Source organism: Physeter macrocephalus, chromosome 4 (assembly GCF_002837175.3).
Source record: "Physeter macrocephalus isolate SW-GA chromosome 4, ASM283717v5, whole genome shotgun sequence".
Classification (NCBI taxonomy): Eukaryota; Metazoa; Chordata; class Mammalia; order Artiodactyla; family Physeteridae; genus Physeter; species Physeter macrocephalus.
In genome coordinates, this window is record NC_041217.1 from 19,383,244 (window position 1) to 19,404,087 (window position 20,844).

The following is a 20,844-nucleotide window of genomic DNA, read 5'->3' on the forward strand; positions in this document are numbered from 1 at the left end:
GATCTTGTGACCACTGCAAGATTGAACAGTACCATATATTCCAGTTATCTTTTTTCTGTACACTACTAACCTGGTGCATCTGTGATCTTGAATAAGTCAGTTGAGTGGAATTTTGTAAAATGGGAAGAAATATGCTTGTCTGGGTCACCACAAGGATAAAGACATAGGATAATACGTGAGTGGGCATTGAAAAGCAACATCCAAGCGACCAGTTGAAGGAATGATTCATATTCCAATGGGATTGAACACCCTTTCACCGATGCTTGCTTCCTCTCATGTTAACAGGGGTAGTATTGTAACACAAGGTTCTTTTGAGTGGCTGCACTGTTGATTAGCGACAATGGCTGTAGTTGATCAGAAAAGTACAAGCTTCTACCCTGGCCACTTCAGCACAGCTTGGTGATTCAGGATCTCTGCAGAGGGACTATAAAAGCTTGGCAGCCTGGGTTGCACACCACATTTTAGTGTGCAGCCTTGCAGTTCCAAAGCCTGAATTCTGTCTGAGGAATGGTGATGAACACCTAAGGGATCTTGTGAGATTTTTACTTGCTTTGTGAAATTGGTAAGTGTCTACAAATAAAATGCTAAAGAAATAAATACATAGATGATGTTCTAGAAGTGAATATATATGCTGGGTGAGAATTTTTTCTGAGAATCTTTGTATCTGCTATTTTTAGGTCTTTTGGAACATGTTTTAAGGGTCAAGTGTTAAGTTTTCGGAAACAACATTTACGAGTTAGGATAAAAAAAACCCATCTGGGGCAGGGATTCCTCCTTCAAATGGATGAACTTCAGGAGAGAGGAGGAATTTCCTATCATCTTAAGATCCCCATTGGAGGCTTAAGGAAGTAGCTCAAAAATGGAATTTATCCCATTCTATCTATTGCTCCTTTTATCGTCCTGACCAGTCATGGAAGAAAGTGAAAAAGACATATTGGAAAGACGAGGAATAGGGAGATGGTAAGGTTTTTGTTCTGGAGGCTGAGTGTGCAAAATGTAAGCTCCCATATTAGATAAGAAGAAGCAGCATTGCTTTTTAGGGGGCCAATGGGCCCTGCGTAACGCATTACAGAGGGATGTCTGCATGATGTAAGAAATGGCAGGTGGGTGGAAGGGTGAGGAAGCCACCTGGAGGAGGTAGGCCAGGGCCAAAATCAGAGACAGCTCCCCTCCCTCCCTAAACAAGCTCGCCTAAGTGACACTTCCTTGCGTCCCAGGAAGTGACGACCAGCCAGGGTAGACGTCGTGACTCCCGGGGCTCAGCCACTCTGGGGGTGCTGCGGCGGGCGCCTGGCGACCTCTTCCGCCGACCCGGTTCCCGAGGAGGCCGCCCGGTGCCGGGCACCTAGGAGAGCCGCCTGGCCGGAGCGCCTCGCACAGGGTTCTGGAGCAGCGCCCCCGAGGCTGCTGGCGCTTTTAGGGGCTTTTGTGCCCACTGCCCAACTATTAGAGCGACCCTGAACCCAACGGCTCCCAGGAGAGGGCTCAGGGGAGGACAGAAATTGAGAAAGCTGGGAAACGGGGGAGGAGGGGATGAATTTAAGAATGGGAAAAGTCCTGAGACAGGAGATAGGCGGTGTCGGATCCAGGGTAGGATCGTACCCATTCTTCCCGCATGAAACGGACAAAAAGAGGACCACTCAATGGCATCAGCGCCCTGTCACCTCCCCCCGGCAAAACCCAAACATGAATCAAACTAAAAACCACCAGAAGCTCTGAGACGACCGTACTCCGCGGGTGGGGCGAGAAACAAAAATAAACACAGGGACAGGCGGGCGAGGGAGCGCGGGAGGAGGAGGAGGCGGCCCCGCATCCCTAATGAGGGAATGAATGGAGAGGCCCCCTCGGCTGGCGCCCGCCCACCCGGCGGCGGCCGCCAAGTGCCTCTGGGCGCAGCGTGCCGCGCCCGCCGCTCCTCTCGCAGCCGGCTCGGGCCGCTCCTCCCGGCTCAGGCGCGGCGGCTGTGGCAGCGGCGGGGACCGCGCGGACCGAGCCGGGACGGGCGCGCCGGAGGCGCGGGGCGCCGGGAGCGGGGGCGCCGCCGCGCTGGGCCCCGGGCGCGTGGCTGCGGCTCGGCCGGGCGGCGCCGCTCACCTGAGGCGGGGCGCTGGGCGCGGCGCGGGCGGCGCTGTCAGGGCCGCGGCTCCCGGCTCCCGGCCGCGCTCGGCGGGACGAGCCAAGCAGTGATTTGCGGCGCCGCTTCACCTTCGGCCATGGCCGGGAGAGCCTAGCGGGGCCCGGACGCCGCCCCCCGGCTCCCGCCCCGCCTCCCAGCCTCGGCGCTGCATCCCGCCGGCCTCGCCGCCTGGCCCGCGCCGGGCAACCGCCCTCTCCCGCAGCCCTCCCTCGTCCCGGCTCGCGTCCCCCGGCGGCGCCGCCGCGGGAAGCGGCTCCCCCTCCCCTTCCTCCGCGTCCTCTCCCCCCGCTCCGCCGCCGCGGCCGCTTGTTGCACCGCCCGCGGCCTGTGGGAGCCGCTCGCCCCGGCCCGGCCCCGGCCTCGCGCCCGCGGCCGCAGCCCCTGCCGCTCGCTCCCGGGGCCCGCAGCCCGGCCCGCGAGACCCCGGCCCGACCCCGCCGCCCGCACAAAATGTCGGCCCGGACGCCATTGCCGACGGTGAATGAGCGGGACACGGAGAACGTGAGTAGCCGGAGCCTCCCCGGGAGCGGCGGGGCCAGACGCTCCCCGGACCCCCGCTTCACCTTCCGCGTGGGCCGCCCCGGGTCCCCAGAGCGGCCACCCGCCGCAGGGTGTCCACCTGGCGCCCGGCGTGACCCTCGCCCCCGGCCGAGCCCCCATCCTCCCTTCCAGCCGCATTTCACTGCTTTCCCCTGAAGGGTGAGGGTGGGGGCACCGTAAGTGGCGCCCTCCCCGCGGAGGTGGTCCTCCGGGAGAGGATGGGGTGATGGAGGGCGACAGGCACAAGGAGATGGCAGAGTGGGCATCCCGGATGGCGTTATTTCCACGCGGCATTCCGTATCCCCACCCGAATGTTTGCTTTATGATCACAGACAAGCCAGCCGACTGCCTCTTTTCCCTTGCTTTTCTGGCTCTTTCGGTCCTTTGCCCTCCCACCCGCCTGCATTGCCCCATGACTTTGCTTTTTGTAACACTGTGTCCACATTTGGGTCTTGGGCACCGAAGGGGGAAGGTCGGGAATGGAAGGGACGAGAATGGGAGTAGAGATGGATGTGTGTGTTGGTGTGTCCCGAGTTTCTACTGCTGTGTGATACTCTTCTGTAGAGATGGGCAGGAGAATTTCACCATCAGCTTCTGTGGCCCCAGGGTTGCAGCAAAATGTTTAAAAGCTGTATGAAGCCAACGGCTTTTGCTTCTCTTTCTCAAGTCGGTGGTAATAATTCAGGGCAGGTTTTACTTTAAATACCTCTCCTCCTTCTTGGAGTGTCACAAGGTGCATTTCTTTGAAGGAAGGATTTTCTGTGTCTTTGATCAAATTGCCCTCAGGAGTTTTTATCTAGATGCAGATGTCCCTGGTGTTTAAACTCTTGAAAACCGAAAGAACCGGATCAGTTGTATTTCCACATTCTGAAAAGTGCAATTGTGTGTGTGCGCGCGAGTTCCTTTGTGGGAAAGGGTTTAAAAATAATTTTTTAAAAAGCCCTCATGACCTGTAAAGAGGGCCTTTGCTGATTCTTCTGACTGGGTTTGCGTACCCCTTAGAGGGGTGCTAAGTTTTGGTCGGCTGTCCAATTTCTGATTGTCTAGTTAACTCCTTGACTCTCCAGCCCTTGATGTATCACTGCCTTCATAGGGTTGGTAAAATAAAATAATGAAGGGTTTTGGCGTTCTTAAACAAAAGATGTGAGACAGAAGACATACAAACTCACCCCTGAAGTGTTGGAGGGAGGTATAAACAGATTTTTTAATCTTGGAGAGTAGGGGAGCATAGAAACTTGATATACGAAGGGAGAAGAAATTTTGGTAAGAGACTATTGTAGAAGACCCAGGAAGAGATTTCAGAGTATGCTTTTGTCTTGTCTAGTGTCGTGCATTTCACATGGTAAAGATATAGTGTAAGGTTGCTGTTACCGTAACTTATAACTTAGTTTACATCGTAACTCTTTTTCAAAGTCTCCTAATTGTTTTAAAAAATATAATTGATACATAATTTTGATTGAGAGATTGAAGGAGGTGACGGAAAAAGGTGCAAAATTGGGTTAAAGTTGATTTTAAAGCCAAGGTAGTACAGAATTTTTCTAACAAAATCTTTAAAAAACCGTGTCATTCAGTATGAATGAAAAGTAAGACAGATGATGACCTTTGTTTTTATTAGCAAAACACTCTGTGTGTTTTAACCTAGGAAAGGTGGAAAAATACATTGTTTTTATTTTCTTTTGGATTTTGAATAGTATACCTCTTTCCACAGTTGTATGAATAAGGTGCTTTATACAGACATGAGATAGCATTATAGAAATCTGAATCAGGGAATAGTACAAAATGCAGCATCACTTGTAAGACCAAAAAAAAAAAAGGGGGGGGTTTCAGTTAAGCAATAACAGTGTGCTAAATTTTGCTGTACCTTCTGAAAATGATTATGCTAAGTAAACTGATTTGCTGTGTTTCTGAGCATGTTATTTCAAAGTCACTTTTATGATCTTGTCCCTTGTTGTTGGTTGCATTGTGCATAACTATAGCTCCGTTTAACTTCCTTTACCCACATCCTGATTTTCTCCTAACTGCCATGCGAAGTACCTATTATACTGTGGCTCTTAATTTATCAATACATATGCACTCAGTTTTGTTTTTTGAGCTGAAAGGGATAGAGAAGCAGTATTTCAGACAAGGCCTCTCCCCTCAAAGAACTTAAGAAGAAAGGTAAATATAGTCCCAAAGAAATAGTGTACAGTAGAAAGTTGTGTGTAAATAGGGCTAAATTGGTTTATAGGTGCTATAGGTGTTTATCAAAGGGATCACCAGTGATGGCTATTAAATCACCATTCGTGTCTCTCTCTGTTCTCTGGTTGGTAGTAAACGTCATTACCCATTCTTGCTTACCTCTCATCAGTGAAATAAAGGAACATATCTGCTTGTTAGCTAATATATTAAGGCCAGTGTGGTAATCAAAATGAACATTTGTTTGAAGTTGTTTTCAGTTAAATTGACACATTTTAAAACATGGTTGTGAAAATCTACATTCGTGTGACTATTAAATGCTTGTAAGCCTTTTGGAATATTAAGGATATAACTAAAAACATTACTGCCCAAAATATTTTAATTTAAACAAATAAGGTAATTAAAGAATCTTTGAATTGTATTGTCATTTACAGTTATTATAAGCATTTTAGTCATATGTGAATGGATTTGGTATCCTTGGGAATATGTGATATCTACGCTTCCCCATGTGACTAACATATATTGAGGATATGTAAGTAAATGTTAATATTATATACATATTAAACAGTTCAGAAGAAAAATGTTGCAGCACTGTAACATTAGTAGTAAATATTCTCCTCTTTACCGCTACTGTATCTAGTAGAGCGAGAAAGAATTGCTTTTCTCTGAGAACATTCTGTGTGTATTTTTTCAGGAGTATTTTCTTAGATGAAGGATTTGTGTGTGCATTGTTAATAGGCCTCAAATGGCTAAATACAACAGAACAACCGATGATTAAAGGCAATGAATACTTCGCAGTGAAGTAGAAAACATGTTGTAGATCATAGAATTAATTTATGCAAAATGTGTTTGATTTTAGGTTGTAAAGTGTAAGTCCAGAAAGTGAATGGGTATTTGAAATATTTCTGTTTTTTTTTTTTTTTTTTTTGCTTCTGTTAGATTATCCTTGGATAATTCCAGCGTGGATAGAGACAATATATTACCATTATGTACTTTTAAATGGAGCAAGAATTGTTTTCATGTTTTAGAAAAACTCTAATTTTGCTAATTTTTGTGGATCCAAAGTGTCCCGACTAGCTTTCTGTGGTGAAATTTTGATCAGTATGAAGGAAATTGATTTGATTCCTTCTCGGGGTGTTTTAAAACTGACTTTGGTTAAATTTATTTTGAAACTTTTAGTAACAAAACTCTTGATGATGATTCTTTTCATAGATCTGAATTTCACTGTGATGACTGACAATATATTACCATTACTCTTATGTACTTTTAAATGGAGCAAGAATTGTTTTCATGTTTTAGAAAAACTCTAATTTTGCTAATTTTTGTGGATCCAAAGTGTCCCGACTAGCTTTCTGTGGTGAAATTTTGATCAGTATGAAGGAAATTGATTTGATTCCTTCTCGGGATGTTTTAAAACTGACTTTGGTTAAATTTATTTTGAAACTTTTAGTAACAAAACTCTTGATGATGATTCTTTTCATAGATCTGAATTTCACTGTGATGACTGGAACAACTACCAAGGTGGACATTAGTAGTTTGAAAAGGCAAGAGTGAAGCATGCTTTTGCCACTACTGCTGGGTCTTCTCAGTACCCTGTGCATACCTCTCATGTCACAGGACCTATCACATTGCCTTCTAATTGCTGATTTACTTGTCTCCTTTGTTCTGTATCACCAGTGCCAGTACAATGACTAGTAGTAATATATAAGAGATCGGTCCTATAATATTCCCCTTTTGAATTTTTTCATTTGTCATCAAAATACATTAGTGACACTGGGAACGGTAGATATTACATACTACAAAGCCTTCAAAGAGTGAAGTGACCTGCCCAAGGTCATAACGAATATCTGATGTCTTCCACTGTTGCTCTACTCACGTTATTGCTTCTTGAGGTTTTTGGTTTGTTTTGCTTTTGTCTTAGAGATTTCAAAAGAACATGTGCGATGATATGAGATACGTTATTGGTTGAAGAACAGGGTATGCCATGCTCATCTCATTCCTGAACCTTTGCTATTTTCTCTGTCTGGAGTGCCCTGTTCTTTTCCCCTTATCCCAAAATTACAAGTCCCTTATGGCATGGCTCATGTTTTTAAGAAGACCTCTGAAATGATTGCAGCCAGCATTGCTGTCTGCTGTAGCTGAACATCTGTGTATGTATAGTCCATACCACTGGTCTCCAAAGTGGGTATGCAGGACGGTCCATTGTGAGAAAAAAATGTCTTTGCCTTCTATCATTTTCCTTCTGAACTCAATGCTATTACTAACTCTCCTTCTTCTCCTTCTCCTTCTTATTCTTTTTTTTTTTTTTTTTTTTTTTTTTTGCGGTATGTGGGCCTCTCACCGTTGTGGCCTCTCCCGTTGCGGAGCACAGGCTCCGGATGCGCAGGCTCAGCAGCCATGGCTCACGGGCCCAGCTGCTCCGCGGCATGTGGGATCTTCCGGACTGGGGTGTGTCCGCTGCATCGGCAGGTGGACTCTCAACCACTGCGCCACCAGGGAAGCCCTTCTTATTCTTTTAAAGCTCAGGTTGTTTAGAATCAGCCACATATTTTAAATTATTATTATTTTTTTACCATTCCCTTTTTCATCTCAGACTTCCCTTTGGAGGTCATTTTCCCTTTTCCTGATAGCATCTTTAAAGTTCTTTTGGTAAAGGATTGTTAGTCATAAACTTTCTTTTTTAAATATGAAAATATTTTTTGTCCATTTTCTTGAAAGAGAGCCTTGCGCAGTCTCCAATTTTAAGTTGATATTCCATTGTCTACTTATTTCCATGGTTTCTGTTAAGAAGTCATCTGCCAGTAGGTATAGGTGTATTTTCTGTCTGTCTCTTTTTAAGATTCTTTTTCTTAGGTGTTATACTTTCACTACAGTGTATTTAAGTATGGATTTCTTTTCTTCTTGTTTGCTTCTCATGTCTTTGAATTCATATTCTTTTTATTAGTTCTGGATACTTACCATATATTATCTTTTTGAACATTGCCTGGCTTCTGGTCTCTTTAGAATTTTATTTTGGTACTCTGATTAGATTATGTTGTACCTTAACTCTACCATATGCCTTAACTTCTTTTCTTTTCTTTTTTTTAAATTGAACTATAGTTGATTTACAATGTTGTGTTAGTTTCAGGTGTACACCAAAGTGATTCAGTTATACAGATTCTTTTTTTCATTCTTTTTTCAGATTCTTTTACATTATAGGTTATTACAAGATATTGAATATAGTTCCCTGTACTGTACAGTAGGTCCTTGTTGTTTATCTATTTTATGTATAGTAGTATGTATCTGTTAATCCCAAATTCCCAATTTATCCTCCCTCCCCCTGCCCTCTTTCCCCTTTGATAACCGTAAGTTTGTTTTCTATTTCTGTGAATCTATTTCTGTTTTGTAAATAAGTTCACTTGTATCATTTTTTTTGATTCCACATGTAAGTGCTATCATATGATATTTGTTTTTCTCTACCTGACTTACTTTACTTGGTGTGATAATCTCTGGGTCCATCCATGTTTCTGCAAATGAAATTATTTCATTCTTTTTTTAAGGCTGAGTAATATTCCATTGTGTATACATGCCACATCTTCTTTGTGTATTCATTTGTTGATGGACATTTAGGTTGCTTCCATGTCTTGGCTATTGTAAATAGTGCTGCTATGAACATTGGGGTGCATGTATCTTCTCTGGCTATATGCCCAGGAGTGGGATTGCTGGATCATATGGTAACTCTGTTTTTAGTTTTTTAAGGACGCTCCATACTGTTCTCGATAGTTATGCTTTAACTTCTTGATTCATTTTTTCTGTGAGTTATTGTGTCTTTGTACTACAAGCTGTATAATTTGTTTAGATCTAAACTCTGGATTATATTTTTCATAAATTTTGGAAATGGAGCAGCCATTATCTCTCTGAATATAGCCTTACTACTGTTCTCTCTAGTGTTTCTGGTCCTCTGATTAGATATGCTAAAATTCTCTTTCTATCCTACATATGTCTTAGATGCTCATTCATTTTTTTCCCCTATTTCATTGTTTCCCTGTACTATAATCTATAGTACAATCTGCTGTACAATTTCTGCATGTAACATGTTTAGGTCTATCTTTCAGTTAACTAAAACTCTTTAGCTGTATTTAAATCACTGTTAACCTTTTTGTTGAATTTATTTTTTATAGTGGGAAAAAACACATAACATGAGATCTGCCTTTTTAACAAATTTCTAAATGTACAATACAATATTGTTAACTGAGGCAGAACCTTTTCATCTTGCATTCCTGAAACTTTATATTCATTGAACAGCTCCCATTTTTCTCTCTCTCTAGCCCCTGGCCACCACAATTCTACTTTCTGCTTCTGTAAGTTTGATTGCTTTAGATAATTCATTTAAGTGTACTCATGCAGTTTTTTTTTTTCTTGAAGTATAGTTGATGTACAATATCATGTAAGTTACAGGTGTACAATGTACTGATTCACGATTTTTAAAGGTTATACTCCATTTATAGTTATAATAAAATATTGGCTATATTCCTTGTGTTGTACAATATATCCTTGAAGCTTATTTTGTATGTAATAGTTTGTATCTCTTAATCCCCTACTCTATATTGCTTCTTCCCTCTTCCCTTTCTCCACTGGTAACCCTAGTTTGTTCTCTGTATCTGTGAGTCTATTTCTTTTTTGCTGTATTCACTAGTTTGTGGTATATTTTAGATTCCATATATAAGTGATAGCATACAGTATTTGCCTTTCTCTGTCTGACTTATTTCACTTCGCATAATACCCTCAAAGTCCATCCATGCTGCTACAAATGGCAAAATTTCATTCTCTTTTATGGCTAAGTAGTATTCCATTGCATACATACACACTACATTTTCTTTGTACATTCGTCTGTTGATGGACACTTAGATTACTTCCATATCTTGGCAGTTATAAATAATGGTGCTATGAACATTGGCATGCATATATCTTTTCCAATTAGTGTTTTTGTGTTTTTTTTCGGGTATATACCCAGGAGCGGAATTGCTGGATCACATGGTAGTTGTATTTTTAGTTTTTGAAGAAACTTCCATATTGTTTTCCACAGTGGCTGAAACACTCTACATTCCCACCAACAGTGTAGGAGGGTTCTCTTTTATCCACATCCTCACCAACATTTGTTATCTGTGTTCTTTTTGATGGTAGCCATCCCAAAAGGTGTGAGGTGATATCTCATTGTGGTTTTCATTTGCATTTCCCTGATGATTAGCAGTGTTTAGCATCTTTTCATGTGCCTCTTGGCCATCTGCATGTCCTCTTTGGAGAAATGTCTGTTCATTTCTTCTGCTCATTTTAAAATCGGATTATTTTTTTGATATTGAGGTGTATGAGCTGTTTATCTTTTAATTTAATTTTTTATTTTACATTGGGAGTATAGCTGGTTTACAATGTTGTGTTAGTTTCCAGTGTATAACTAAGTGATTCAGTTATACATATATCCATTCTTTTTCAGATTCTTTTTCTATATAGGTTATTATAGAGTATTGTAGAATATTGAGTAGAGTTCCCTCTGGTATACAGTAGGTCCTTGTTGATTATTTTATATATAGTAGTGTGTATATATTCATCCCAAACTCCTAATTTATCCCTCCCTCCCCCCACGTTTCCCCTTTGGTAACCGTAAATTCGTTTTCAAAGCCTGTGAGTCTGTTTCAGTTTCTGAAGTAAGTGCACTAGTATCATTTCTTTTAGATTCAACGTATAAGTGATATCACATATTTGTCTTTCCCTGTCTGACTTACTTCACTTAGTATGATAATCTCTAGGTCCATCCATGTTGCTGCAAATGGCATTATTTCATTCTTTTTTTTATTGCTGAGTAATAGTCTATTGTATATATATGCCACATCTTCTTTATCTGTTCATCTGTTGATGGACATTTAGGTTACTTCTATGTCTTGGCTATTGTAAATAGTGCTGCAGTTAACATTGGGGTGCATGTATCTTTTCAAATTATGGTTTTCTCCAGATAATATGCCCAGGAGTGGGATTTCTGGCTCATAACAGTAGTTCTATTTTTGCTTTTTTAAGGAACCGCCATACTGTTCTCCACACTGGTTGTACCAATTTACATTCCCACCAACAGTGTAGGACGTTTCCCTTTTCTCCACCCCCTCTCCAGCATTTATTGTTTGTAGAATTTTTGACGATGGCCATTCTGTCCAGTGTGAAGTGATACCTCATTGTAGTTTTGATCTGCATTTCTCTAATATTTAGCGATGTTGAGCATCTTTTCATGTGCGTTTTGGCCATCTGTATGTTTCCTTTGGAGAAATGTCTATTTAGATCTTCTGCTCATTTTTTGATTGAGTTGTTTGTTTCTTTGATATAGAGCTGCATGAGCTGTTTGTATATTTTGGAGATTCATCACTTGTCGGTTGCTTCATTTGCAAATATTTTCTCCCATTCTGTGGGCTGTCTTTTCGTTTTGTTTACGGTTTCCTTGGCTGTGCAAAAGTTTTTCAGTTTAATTAGACCCTATTTATTTATTTTTGTTTTTATTTTCATTACTCTAGGAGGTGGATCCACAAAGATATTGCTGTGATTATGTCAGAGCACCTAACAAAGACCTAGCCATACAGCATATCAACTTAGTATTCTTTATCTGTCTTAAAAAGGGCAACACTAATTGTTTAAAACAAACCTAAGGAAGTTAAGCCATTCTTGGACTTCTTGAACATGACTATATCTACTTCCCAGCTTCACAGTTTGTGGGGCTATGTTTGTTTCTAAGTGTTTTATAGTATCCAGCATTACATTTAGGTCTTTAATCCATTTCGAGTTTATTTTTCTGTATGGTGTTAGATAATGTTCTAATTTCATTCTTTTACATGTAGCTGTCCAGTTTTCCCAGCACCACTTATTAAAGAGACTATCTTTTCTCCATTGTGTATTCTTGCCTCCTTTGCTAGCACTTTGTTGAGGATTTTTGCGTGTATGTTCATCAGTGATATCGGGCTGTAACATTTTTTTGGGGGGCGGTATCTTTGTCTGGTTTTGGCATCAGGGTGATAGGAGCAGAATTGCTGGATCACATGGTAGTTGTATTTTTAGTTTTCGAAGAAACTTCCATATTGTTTTCCACAGTGGCTGAAACACTCTACATTCCCACCAACAGTGTAGGAGGGTTCTCTTTTATCCACATCCTCACCAACATTTGTTATCTGTGTTCTTTTTGATGGTAGCCAGAGTTTCTAAAGGATAGGCATTAATTCTTCTCTAAATGTTTGATAAAATTCACCTGTGAAGCCATCTGGTCCTGGACTTTGGTTTGTTGGAAATTTTTCGTCACAGTTTCAATGTCAGTACTTGTGATTGGTCTGTTCATATTTTCTGTTTTCTCCTGGCTCAGTCTTGGAAGGTTGTACCTTTCTAAGAATTTGTCCATTTCTTCTAGGTTGTCCATTTTGTTGGCATATAGTTGCCTGTAGCAGTCTTTTATGATCCTTTGTATTTCTGTGGTGTCAGTTGTAACTTCTTCCTCATTTCTAATTTTATTGATTTGTGCCCTCTTCCTTTCTTTCTTACTGAGTCTAGCTAGCGGTTTGTCAATTTTATCTTTTCAGAGAAGCATCTTTTAGTTTCATTGGTCTTTTCTATTGTTTTCTTTGCCTCTATTTCATTTATTCTGCTCTGATGTTTATGATTTCTTTCTTTCTACTAACTTTGGACCTTGTTTGTTCTTTCTCTAGTTGCTTTGGGTGTAAGGTTAGGTTGCTTATTTGAGATTTTTATTGTTTGCCCAGATGCTTGGAACGCTATTAACTTCGCCCTTTGAACTGCTTTTGCTGCGTCTCATAGGATTTAGACCATTGTGTTTTCATTTTCTTTTGTCTCTAGGTATTTTTTCATTTCCTCTTGATTTCTTCAGTGACCCATTGGTTGTTTAGTAACATATTGTTTAGCCTCCACATGTTTGTGTTTTTTGCATTTTTTTTTCTCATAGTTGATTTCTAGTCTCATAGTGTCATGGTTGGAAAAGATGCTACATAGGATTTCAGTTTTCCTAAATTTACCAAGGCTTGTTTTGTAACCTAGCATGTGATCGATCTCTCCTGGAGAGTGTTCCATGTGCACTTGGAAAGAACGTGTAAAATCTATATATTATTTATTCGCAAAGTGTACTTTTGGTAAAAATAATCACAAATATTAAAAAAAGTTCTGCGTTTCAGTTTTTGGGTAATGATGAAGTTCTATTCATCATGGTGCTAAATTCATTTTTGTTTTCGTTTTTTAATTAAATTTTTTTTGTTGTAGTTGATTTAAAATGTTATGTTAGTTTCTTCTGTACAGCAAAGTGAATCAGGTTTGTACATGCATATATCCACTCTTTCTAGAACGTGTATTCTGATGCTTTTGGATGGAATGCTTTCTATATATCAATTAAGTCCATCTGCTCTGTTGTGTCATTTAAGGCCAGTGTTTCCTTATTGATTTTCTATCTGGATGATCTGTTCATTGATATAAGTGGGGTTTTAAAGTCCCCTACTATTACTGTGTTACTGTCGATTCCTCCCTTTATGTCTGTTAATACTTGCTTTATGTATTTAGGATTTCCTATGTTGGATGTATAAATATTTACAATTATTATGTCTTCTTCTTGGACTGATCCCTTAATCATTATGTAGTGTCCTTCTTTTTCTTTTGTAACAGTCTTTCTTTTAAAGCCTATTTTGTCTGATATAAGCGTTGCTACCCCGGCTTTCTTTAGATTTCCATTTGCATGGAATTACCTTTTTCCATCCCCTCATTTTCAGTCTGTGTCTTTATATATGGGGTGAGTCTTTTGTAGATAGCATATATATCGGTCTTTTTTTTGTTTGTTTCCATTCAGCTGGGCTGTGTCTTTTGATTGGAACATTTAGTCCATTTAAATTTAAGGTAATTATTGCTGTGTATGTTCTTATTGCCCTTTTGTTACTCGTTTTGGGTTGTTTTTATAGGTCTCTTTTTTCCCTTCTTTTGTTTTCTTCTCTTGTGATTTGATGACTATCTTTAGTTTTATGTTTGGTATCCTTTTTCTTTTTTGTGTGTATATCTATTATAGATTGTTGGTTTATGGTTACCATGAGGCTTTTATCTAGCAACCTGCATATATGTGATTGTTTTAATTTGCTGGTCTCTTAATTTCAAATGGATTTTTGAAAACCCTGCATTGGTACTCTCCTCCCCTCACAACTACTGTTTTTGATATCATATTTTACATCTAATTGTTATGTGTATCCCTTAACTGCTTATTGTGGATATAGATGATTTTACTACTTGTGTTTTTAACTTCCTATTAGCTTTGTGCCTGGATGATTTCCTACCTTTTTGTTATATTTGCTTCTACTGATGAGCTTTTTCATTTTGTAATTTTCATGTTTCTAGTTGTGGCCTTTTCTTTTTTCACTTAGAGGAGTTCCTTTAATATTTGTTTAAAGGTGGTTCGGTAGTGCTGAACTCTTTTAGGTTTTGCTTATCTGTAAAGCTTTTAATCCCTCCATCAAATCTGAACAAGAGCATTGCTGGATAGAGTATTTTTGGTTGTAGGTCTTTCCTGTTCATTACTTTAAATATATTGTGCCACTCCCTTCTGGCCTTCAGGGTGTCTGCTGTAAAGTCAGCTGATAACCTTATGGGAGTTCCCTTGTATATTGTTTGTTGCTTTTTCCTTGTTGCTTTTAATGTTGTCTTAACTGTTTGCCATTTTAACTACTGTGTGTCTTTGTGTATTCCTCTTTAGGTTAATCATATATGGGTCTCTGTGCCTACTGGACTTGGATATCTGTTTCTTTCCCAAGATTAGAAAAGTTTTCAGCTATGATGTTTTCATATATGTTCTCTTCTCATTTCTCTCTCTCTTCTCCTTTTGGGATCCCTATAATGTGAATAGTAGTGTGCTTGATGTTGTCCCAGAGGTCTCTTATTAAACTATCCTCATTTTTTTTCAGTCTTTTTTTCTTCTTTTCTCTTCGGCATCAGTGATTTCCCCTACTTTGTCTTATAGTTTGCTGATCTGTTCCTATTTATCATTTAGTTTACTGTTGATTCTTTCTAGTGTATTTTTTATTTCAGTTAGTGTAATCTTCATCTCTGTTTGGTTGTTCTTTATATTTTCTAACTCTTTGTTAAAAACTTCTAAGTTGTCACTCTGTGCATTCATTCTTCTCCTGAATTCTTTGATCATCTTTATGATCACTACCCTGAACACCTTCTTGTGTAGATTGTTTCTCTCCAATTCACTTAGTTCTCCTTCTGGGATTTTATCTTGTTTCTTGGTTTGAGGTTTTATCTTATTTCTCTGTCACCACATTTTACCTAAGTTACTGTTTTTACTTTTCTGTGTCTGGTAGGTTGATTACGTTTCCCAAGAATGCAGTTCTTCTCATCACCCAAGAGATATGCTTTAGGAATTACCCCTATGAGGGCTGCACGGGTCCTTCTGTTGTTGTGGGCTCTGTGGGCAGTCTGATAGGCTTGATTGGCTCCCAGTCTGCTAGTTTGCCAGGCCCTGCTTTGTGCAGAGGCTGCTGGCCGCTGGTTAGCGGTACTGGGTCACGAAGTGGCTGTTTTCAGAACCCCTAGGCTCCCCGGGGCTTATGCTGGCTCACTGATGGGCAGAGTCAGGATCCAGAAGACTCTGGGGCTGTTGCCCACTCACTGGTGGTTGAAGCCAGGTCCCGGGGTTAGTGCTGGACTGTTCGCAGACAGCACCAGGTCCTGGAGTTTGGTTGCCTAGGGATCCCAGAGCTGGTGTCAGGTCCCTGGTTGTGGGGGCTGGTTCCTGACAGAGTTGGATATGGGGTGTGGGGTGTCCTGAAGCTTGTGTTGGCCCGATAGTGGGCAGGGTGGGGTCCAGCTGGTCTCAGGGCAGGGTCTGGCCTGCTGTGGGCAGGCTGGGCCTGAAGGCTGTTGGATTGTCGTTTTCTTGTATCTAGCCTGTCCCCTGGTGGTGAGGCTGCTCCAGAGGCTAGAGCAAGCTTCCTGGAAGGCAGCCGGGTGGGGCAGTAGATTCTGGAGCTGGTGCTTGTCTACTGGTGGGTGGATTTGAGTCCTGGGCCCTCTGGTGGGCAGGGCCATATCTTGAGCCGTGTCTAGAGGTGCTGTGGGCTCAGGAGGTCTTTAGGCAGTCTGTGTGCTGATGGGTGAGACTGTGTCCCCACCCAGTTGCTTGGCCAGAGGTGTCCCACCACTGGTCCTACAGGCTGTTTTGGGGGGCACAAGTCTCAGTGCTGATGAGTGTGGGGGGATCCCACAATGGCACCCACCAGCACAAGCATTCATGAGGCAGAAGGGGTCCGTGGTGTGAGCTGCAGCTGACCCCCACCTCTCTGGGAGACTCTCCAAGATCAGCAGATAGGTCTGGTCCAGGCTTCTATCAAATTACTGCTTTTACCCTGGGTCCTAGAACATGTGAGATTTTGTGTGTGCCCTTTAATGGTGAAGTCTCTATTTCCCCCAGTCCTGTGGGGCTCCCGAAATTATGCCCCGCTGACCTTCAAAGCCAAATCCTCTGGGGGCTTGTCTTCCTGGTATAAGACTCTGGGGCTGGGGAGCCTGATGTGGGCACAGGGCTCTAACTCCTATGGGAGAACCTCTGGAATGTAATTATTCTCCAGTTTGTGGGTTACCCATCTGGGAGTATGGGACTTGACTGTATTGCAAGTCTGCCCCTCCTACCTGTCTTGCTGTGTTTCCTTCTTTATGTCTTTAGTTATAGAAGATCTTTTCTGGTGGGTTGCGGTCTTTCTCATTGATGGTTGTTCTGAAGATCATTGTGATCTTGATGTGTTCTTAAGAGGAGGTGAGCTCAGGGTCTTTCTACTCTGCCATCTTGGCCCTGCTGGACTCATGCAGTATTAGTCATTCTATGACTGGCTAATTTAATTTAGAATAGTATTCTCAAGTTCCATCCATGTTGTAGCATATGACATAATTTCCTTCCTTTTATGGTGGAAAAATACTCCATTGAATGTATATCACACATTTTCTTTATCCATTTAGCTATTGATGGACATTTGGATTGCTTTCATATCTTGACTATTGTGAATAATGGTGTAATGACTGTGGGAGTGAAAATACCTCTTTGATATTTTGATATTTCTGATTCCAATTCTTTTGAATAAATACCTAGAAGTGGGATTGCTGGGTCATAGGGTAGTTCTATTTTTAACTTTTTGAGGAACCCCTGTACCGTTTTCCATAGTGCCTGCACCATTTTACATTACCACTAACTGCACAAGAGTTCTGATTTCTCCATATCCTCGTCAACATTCGTTATTTCCTGGTTTTGTGTTTTGATAATATATTCTAACAGGTGTGAAGTGATCCCTCATTGTGGTTTTGATTTGCATTTCCCTGATGATTAGTGATGTTGAGCATCTTCATGTACCTGTTGGCCATTTATACATCTTTGGAGAAATACCTATTCAAATCCTTTGCCCATTTAAAAAAGTCTGATTGCTTTTTTGCTGTTGAATTGTAGGAGTTCCTTACATATTTTGGATGTTAACCCCTTTTCAGATATATGGTTTGCAAATCTTTCCTTTCATTGCATAGGTTGCTTTTTCACTCTGTTGATAGTTTCCTTTGCTGTGCAGAAGCTTTTTAGTGTGATGTAATCTCACCTACTTATTTTTGCTTTGGTTGCCTGTGTTTTTGGTGTCATATCCATAAAATCATTGCCAAGACCCACGTGGTGAACCTTTCCCTCTATGTTTTCTTTTAGGAGTTTTATAGTTTCAGGCCTTAAGTCTTTAATCCATTTTGAGTTGAATTTTGTGTATTATATAAGAGAAAGTTCCATTTTCTTTCTTTTACATCTGGATATCCAGCTTTACCAGCACCATTTGTTGAAACAGACTGTGTTTTTCCCCTTGTGTATTCTTGGCACTCTTGTCAAAGATCATCTGACCATATATAGATAGATTTATTTTTGGTCTCTAGATTTTGTTCCTTTGGTTTATATGTCTGTCTATATGCCAGTACCATACTGTTTTATTACTTGTAGCTTTGTAATATGTTTTGAAGTCAGAAAGTGTGAGGTCTTCAGCTTTGTTCTTTCTCAAGCTTGTTTTGGCTATTTAGGGTCCTTATGGTTCCCAGTGGATTTTAGGACTGTTTTTTTCTGTTTCTGTAAAAAATGCCATTGGGATTTTGATAGGGAATGTGTTGAATCTGTAGTTTCTTTGGGTAGTATGGACATTTTATCAACATTAAATCTTACAATCCATGACATAGGAGATCCTTCCATTTACTTGTGTCTTTAATTTCTTGTAGCAATGTTTTGTAGTTTTCAGTGTAAAAGTATTTTGCCTCCTTGGTTAAGTTTATTCCTGAGCATTCTATTGTTATTGATGCTATTATAAATGGAATTGTTTTCTTAATTTTCTTTTTGCGTCGTTTGTTGGTACTGTATAGAAGCATATCTGCTATTTGTTGGTTTTGTACTGAAACTTTTATGAATTTTTTTATAGTTCAGTTTGTGTGTGTGTGTGTGTGTAATTTTTAGGGTGTTCTACATATAAGATCGTTTCATACACAAACAGATACTTTCCCTTTTTCCTTTCCAATTGGATGCCCTTTATTTATTTTTCTTGCCTAATTGCTTTGGCTAGGACTTCCAGTACAGTTGGCCTTATATATCTGCAGGGCCAGCATCTATGGGTCCAACCAATTGCAACTAAAAAAAATTCGAAAAGTAAAATTACAGAGAGTTCCATAAAGCAAAAGTTGAATTTGTTGTGCACTAAGAACTATTTACATAGCTTTTATTCATATTATATTATTATATTACTCAATTTCTCATTGATGGTTGTTCTGAAGATCATTGTGATCTTGATGTGTTCTTAAGAGGAGGTGAGCTCAGGGTCTTTCTACTCTGCCATCTTGGCCCTGCTGGACTCATGCAGTATTAGTCATTCTATGACTGGCTAATTTAATTTAGAATAGTATTCTCAAGTTCCATCCATGTTGTAGCATATGACATAATTTCCTTCCTTTTATGGTGGAAAAATACTCCATTGAATGTATATCACACATTTTCTTTATCCATTTAGCTATTGATGGACATTTGGATTGCTTTCATATCTTGACTATTGTGAATAATGGTGTAATGACTGTGGGAGTGAAAATACCTCTTTGATATTTTGATATTTCTGATTCCAATTCTTTTGAATAAATACCTAGAAGTGGGATTGCTGGGTCATAGGGTAGTTCTATTTTTAACTTTTTGAGGAACCCCTGTACCGTTTTCCATAGTGCCTGCACCATTTTACATTACCACTAACTGCACAAGAGTTCTGATTTCTCCATATCCTCGTCAACATTCGTTATTTCCTGGTTTTGTGTTTTGATAATATATTCTAACAGGTGTGAAGTGATCCCTCATTGTGGCTTTGATTTGCATTTCCCTGATGATTAGTGATGTTGAGCATCTTCATGTACCTGTTGGCCATTTATACATCTTTGGAGAAATACCTATTCAAATCCTTTGCCCATTTAAAAAAGTCTGATTGCTTTTTTGCTGTTGAATTGTAGGAGTTCCTTACATATTTTGGATGTTAACCCCTTTTCAGATATATGGTTTGCAAATCTTTCCTTTCATTGCATAGGTTGCTTTTTCACTCTGTTGATAGTTTCCTTTGCTGTGCAGAAGCTTTTTAGTGTGATGTAATCTCACCTACTTATTTTTGCTTTGGTTGCCTGTGTTTTTGGTGTCATATCCATAAAATCATTGCCAAGACCCACGTGGTGAACCTTTCCCTCTATGTTTTCTTTTAGGAGTTTTATAGTTTCAGGCCTTAAGTCTTTAATCCATTTTGAGTTGAATTTTGTGTATTATATAAGAGAAAGTTCCATTTTCTTTCTTTTACATCTGGATATCCAGTTTTACCAGCACCATTTGTTGAAACAGACTGTGTTTTTCCCCTTGTGTATTCTTGGCACTCTTGTCAAAGATCATCTGACCATATATAGATAGATTTATTTTTGGTCTCTAGATTTTGTTCCTTTGGTTTATATGTCTGTCTATATGCCAGTACCATACTGTTTTATTACTTGTAGCTTTGTAATATGTTTTGAAGTCAGAAAGTGTGAGGTCTTCAGCTTTGTTCTTTCTCAAGCTTGTTTTGGCTATTTAGGGTCCTTATGGTTCCCAGTGGATTTTAGAACTGTTTTTTTCTGTTTCTGTAAAAAATGCCATTGGGATTTTGATAGGGAATGTGTTGAATCTGTAGTTTCTTTGGGTAGTATGGACATTTTATCAACATTAAATCTTACAATCCATGACATAGGAGATCCTTCCATTTACTTGTGTCTTTAATTTCTTGTAGCAATGTTTTGTAGTTTTCAGTGTAAAAGTATTTTGCCTCCTTGGTTAAGTTTATTCCTGAGCATTCTATTGTTATTGATGCTATTATAAATGGAATTGTTTTCTTAATTTTCTTTTTGCGTCGTTTGTTGGTACTGTATAGAAGCATATCTGCTATTTGTTGGTTTTGTACTGAAACTTTTATGAATTTTTTTATAGTTCAGTTTGTGTGTGTGTGTGTGTGTAATTTTTAGGGTGTTCTACATATAAGATCGTTTCATACACAAACAGATACTTTCCCTTTTTCCTTTCCAATTGGATGCCCTTTATTTATTTTTCTTGTTTATGGCTGAGTAATATTCCATTGAGTTTGTGTGTGTGTGTGTGTGTAATTTTTAGGGTGTTCTACATATAAGATCGTTTCATACACAAACAGATACTTTCCCTTTTTCCTTTCCAATTGGATGCCCTTTATTTATTTTTCTTGCCTAATTGCTTTGGCTAGGACTTCCAGTACAGTTGGCCTTATATATCTGCAGGGCCAGCATCTATGGGTCCAACCAATTGCAACTAAAAAAAATTCGAAAAGTAAAATTACAGAGAGTTCCATAAAGCAAAAGTTGAATTTGTTGTGCACTAAGAACTATTTACATAGCTTTTATTCATATTATATTATTATATT

General features: G+C 40.0%; 1 protein-coding gene across 8 annotated transcripts in view; it reads left to right on the forward strand.

Annotated features, from left to right (window-relative positions):
• The first annotated feature begins 2,522 nt into the window (after positions 1 to 2,522).
• MARK1 (microtubule affinity regulating kinase 1) overlaps positions 2,523 to 20,844 on the forward strand; it is a 164,758-nt gene continuing 146,436 nt past the window's right edge. For all 8 annotated transcript variants that reach the window (XR_008617023.1, XM_024130567.3, XM_024130571.3 and 5 more), the window contains exon 1: positions 2,523 to 2,638. Coding sequence is in view for 7 of the 8 variants with exons in the window: in XM_024130567.3 (XP_023986335.1) it covers positions 2,588 to 2,638 (51 nt within the window). In the remaining variant the exon portion in view is untranslated. The remainder of the gene's footprint in view (positions 2,639 to 20,844) is intronic.